The sequence below is a fragment of the Trachurus japonicus genome, chromosome 16 (assembly GCF_045865225.1).
Source record: "Trachurus japonicus isolate A0001 chromosome 16, Traja_1.0".
NCBI lineage: Eukaryota > Metazoa > Chordata > Actinopteri > Carangiformes > Carangidae > Trachurus > Trachurus japonicus.
Window position 1 is genome coordinate 33,870,470 of NC_140922.1, and position 5,203 is coordinate 33,875,672.

The 5,203-nt window shown below is 40.9% G+C and overlaps 1 protein-coding gene across 1 annotated transcript; it reads left to right on the top strand.

Moving 5' to 3' along the window:
• Positions 1-3,717: 3,717 nt before the first annotated feature.
• gbp (glycogen synthase kinase binding protein) lies at positions 3,718-4,934 on the top strand. The gene is made up of 2 exons (XM_085803146.1): positions 3,718-4,632; positions 4,849-4,934. Exon 1 carries the CDS (start codon positions 3,865-3,867, stop codon positions 4,417-4,419), a length of 555 nt encoding a protein of 184 aa, XP_085659272.1. The 5' UTR covers positions 3,718-3,864; the 3' UTR covers positions 4,420-4,632; positions 4,849-4,934.
• The last annotated feature ends 269 nt before the right edge of the window (positions 4,935-5,203 follow it).

Consider the following 5,203-nt stretch of genomic DNA (forward strand, 5'->3'; position numbering starts at 1 on the left):
AGCTCCTTTCTGTTTCTGATTAGTCGTTTTATCAATGATTCAACTCATCAATCAATCAATCAATCAATCAATCAATCAATCAATCAATCAATCAATCAATCAATCAATCAATCAATCAATCAATCAATCAAAAAGTGAATCTGCAACGTTTGCTGCTTTTATTTGTCATCTGTGATCATGAACTTTAGGTTTTGGGGAGTTCATATTTGGAGTCAGACTCTGGTTTAGCGCTGAGTAGCTAGCTACATTTGTTTTGGTTTTTGGTGCATTCAGTTCATTGTCAAACTCCACTAACAGGAAGCCGAATAAGAGGATGTAACGTCATCCATGCAGGAAAATATGTGGCAACACAAGGAGGCGGCCATATTTATCCAAGAACACAATTACACAATTAGGTTGTTCTTCACTTTCTGACATTTTATGGACAAAACAAATGATAAATCAATCTGAAAAACATCAGATTAATCAATAATGAGGAAAAATCTGTAAATTGCATCCAATGTGGCGAGAGAAGAAACGTCTCGGGGGCTCACTAACATTTTAAGCCTAAGAAACTAAGCCTTAGCCTAAACACATTAAAATGCTTCAATGGGCTAAACTCCTCCAAGCCACTTCTACTACTATTCTATGATAATCTTTATTTCCTGTATCTACTAGTATCAGGATGATAAAACTATGACTAACAGCACTTGGTACCATGGAAGGTTTAGTCACCAGCTTCTCAGAGAAAAGTGAACTAGTCATCAAAGTGAAAACAGAGAGTTGGTGGGAAAGAGGGAACAAACACAGTCTGTTTGAACTGGACATGGAGCAGAAGTTGTTTCAACCCATCCTTTAAACGTTAGATTCATAGTCCAGTCTTATCTTTGGTGTCCATTAGCCTCCTGTTGCTGCTCAAACATATTTGTACTGCATTGTTTAGTGATTGTTTATTTCCATCTTCTTCTGTCTGTTCCTCTTCCTGTTTTAGTTTTTATGGACGACATTTGGGCATCGAGCCCAGATTTTCAATGTACAGTCTCGTCTTTCAATGTTCTTTTGTATTATTGGTGTAACCTTCCCCTGCGTTGACCTAAAGTTTGATTTATATTCATTCCACATTTAGGATTTAGGTAGATCTTATGTAAGCAGCATTATAAACATCAGATAACACAAGTGAATGGTCAGATATCTCAGGTGCAGCACAGCTGAACCTACGGGACCGTGCAAAGGTTTCAGGCTCTGTAGATGTTTAGATAGTTATCTAAAATTTAATCTGTTTCACTTTTAATCTGCAGCAGAACAAAAGAGTCCAAACACAATCAGAGTCATAAAGAACTATCTTTGTTTCACATCCAGTCCGTCACACCAAAGAAGGGTGAGCTGGGTGCACAACAGCTAAGGCGTTGGCTAGATGTTACATTACATATTCATGTCAATGTCTGTCCATATATTTTGATATTATAAACAGTAGGTTCCCAGAATATGTCAACAGCTGTAACCCACTCAAATGTTTTATTCGATATAGCCATTGTATAAATAAAGGCTTTTTATTATTGAAGAAGAGTGCCTTGGATTCTCCTTTTTTTGACCAATGTTCCCACCAAAGAGCACCTTCGTCACATGTTTTGAACCTTCTGAGCACTCTGGATTTTTTCCTTTTTTTCTATGTCAACATTAACTTTGAAAATAAAAACATTTAATTTAAATTTGCCATTTTCAATAATTTGTATGCACAACATACTTACATACTTCAAATCATATAGGCCATTGTCAACACAAATGGTCACAATATCTTCAACCCTATTTGAAAATTTTCAGTTTTTCTTATATGTTATATGCAGAGGATGTTCATATGTGATGATAATATATATAGGTGACATCAACCTGGATACAGGGGCATGTAGGTCAAATATTAATATTTTTTTATTTCTGCATGAGCGATATCAGATCAGAGTCGGACCAGAACTGAATAATTTGGGTCGGTGCATCTCTAGTTAAAAGGGGGTCACAGCTAATACTGGTCTGGTATAGGTTTTATTTAGCTATCTTTATTGCACTTAAAAGCATAAAAGTTATTGACAGCTTCACTCTGTCTTTGACTTTATTTTTAAATCTGCTCCTCACTTTAGTTCTAGTGCCTGGAACTTCAGCACAGCTCTGCGTATAAATAGCAGAGGGTGAGATGATTCAGATGTCTTTTTTTATTTGCGCGCTATGAACAGCTTCCTGTGTGTTGACTTAGAGTAAGTTGTTTTATGTTTCAGGAAGTGTTGACAGTTTATCTCAGTTTCACTCTTTGCCTTCACACCTAACGGCCTCAGCTTCAATAGATTCCAGTATGACTGGACTGCTGCTGCTGCTGCTGCCATTGACACACACAGGAAACCTCGGACGGCCCCTCCGATTGGCCGCCGCACCACGTGGTGGGAGTGATAGTAGCTCCTTTTATGGTCATGAGGGCTCTCTTTGACTGGAGCATCAGGTTTAGCCCGGCTGCTGTTTCTCAGAAACAGAAATGTACACCGTGTTCTCCCACACACACAGACTCACACCCTCCTCTTCTATTGTCACTGTATATGGGCTGGATGCCCAGAGAGCTGCTTCACACGTTCACTCATCAAATTCACAGCCAAGTGTTTCAACATCATGTGTTAAGATGTAGTTTTATTGGCGGAGCACACGTTGCTTTTGGTTGTTCCAGTGCTTAGATGGAGGATTGTAATGACATCATGGTGTAAATACTCAGTATGCAAAGCTGGTCCATTGAAACAAAGACGGTGGTGTCACTACTATAAAACATTATGTGACCTGACCTGAATATTTATTTGATTATTCCCTCTTATGTATGTTATAATATAGTATAGTACAGTAAAGTATTTTTGAAATTGCAAATGATGCAGCAGGATTTAAATGAAAAGCATCAATGTAACATGGACATAAACCTGTATATCTACACAACACTTGTTACAATATCTACAGTTACACCTTTCAAACTGTGTATGTGCATTTTTTACTTTTATTTGAAGGAATCTAAATGTGTAATATTCCCTAAATGTGACCAGAAACTGTTTTCATGAGCAAATATCAAAATAAAATATGCATGTACCTTTTTTTTTTCCCTCACGTGTAAACGAGGCAGTAACATGGCTGCATCCTATTGGGTCAATTTATCTAATGGGTCACAGATTTTGGTGCAACAGTGAACTGTGGTTACACAACATGCTCTGCTGGTGATTGTAAAACATATATTCGTGTTTTATTGTTAGTGCACAAAAAAAAAAAAAAAAAAAAACTTGCTCGAGTGATTAAAATAGAGCTGCCGCAGTTTGTGGAGGATTCAACGTGGTTTCATCATTTTTAGTACATTAGAGGAGGAGGGGGGGAATGTGCTTTGTTTGTTTTGTGTGGACAGACAGCAGCAGACAGTTACGAGTTATGTAATGTCCATTTGGAGGGAGCAGTCCAACGCCGGAGTGTGTTCGGGGTCGAGGCGGGAAACCGGAGCACCTGTAAAACACCAAAAATGAGCATTGTGGTTTAATAATTCTGTTGTAGATAGTATAAAAGTGTGATTAAAATGTTATTTTCGTGATTTATTGTGCGTGTGAAACAACGAGATTTATTTTGGTTTTCAAACCACCCCCCCGCTCGTTGGGAGACACTTGGTACGGTCCGCTCCGCGTCACCCATTGTTTACAAATCAACTCGGCTTCTTGGTTAGAGCCGAGCGGCGTGTTGAGAGCAGCGAGGAGCGGCGGCCGCGGCGGGGCTCCATTCATTTCATCACCGACGATAACAAACACACACACAGAGAGAGAGAGAGAGAGACACGTCTTTCTATCTATCTATCACAGAGAACCGAGCCGCTATACAACCACCACGATGCCCTGTCGGAAGGAGAACTACATCTTTCTGGAGCAATCCGTCACCGTCGACTCCAAAGAAGTGGACGCGCTGGTGACGAAGATCGGAGAAGCGCTGCAGCTGCACAACAATAGCAGCGGCGGCGGCGTCGTCGGCGTCGGTTGTTGTGGAATCAAACCCAACAAACCCACGGCGGCGTGTAACATCATCACCAGCAGCACTACTACTACTACTACTACTATGGGAGCTCCGGTGCAGAAACAACAACACGGCTGCTGCATGCGGCTTCGGAACCACCGGGGGAAGAGCGGCAGCGGCAGCAGAAGCAGCAGCAACCGGGCAAGTCCGTACCACATCCCCGGATCTAACGTTCACGAGTGGGACCAAATCAAACCGTGGAACAACAACAGGAGGAAGAAGCGGATCATGGAGGAGCAGGACGACCCGCACCGGCTGCTCCAGGAGTTAATTTTATCGGGGAACCTGATCAAAGAGGCCGTGAGGAGGCTGCAGTTCTCCGCCGCAGACTGTGGAGATTTCCCCAAGAAGACGGACGTTGTTGTACCGAGCTGATAACCGTTAGTAACGTTAACGGACGTTTGAAAAAACTAAAACAAACACAACAAAAAACTATGAAATTTCTCTCTCACACACACACACAGGACTGGTAGCTATGATGTTTTCTAATTTCATCAAGGTTTTTTTTTGTTTTAATTTTTAATTTTTCATCGAATTGTTTGTAACGTCTGTGTGGTTGACACGTTACGTTACGTTACGTTACGTTACGTTCGGCTAGCAGTAGTTAGCCACCCCGGCTAACTAACGAGCCGTGTGTTGTGTTATGTTTGAAAAAACAATGAAATTTCACACACAGGACTGACTGGTAGCTATGATGTTTTCTAATTTCATCAAGGTTTTTGTTTTATTTTTTTTTCATTTTTCATCGAAATGTTTGTTTGGTTGACACGTTACGTTACGTTACGTTACGTTACATTCGGCTAGCAGCAGTTAGCCACCCCGGCTAACTGACGAGCCGTGTGTTGTTTATGTTTGAATGTCTCCGTGCGGGTCAGACGTGCGTGGTAGTGGGTTGGGAGGGAGGGTGGGGGGTAGGGGGAGGCAGTGGAGGGTAAAAACACCCATAATAATAATTATAATGATGATAATGATCATAATAATAACAGGATTGGAAGGTTTATTTCACCTTTTAACGCCTTAAATGGAAAAATGAAGCCACAGCACATGGTGTGTATGTGTGTGTGTAGATGAGGAGGAGCCGGTTAAACAATGGCTTTTCTTCTCCACATGATGGATGGAGACAGGAAGTCACTGAGCTCATCGATTTCTATTATTATTA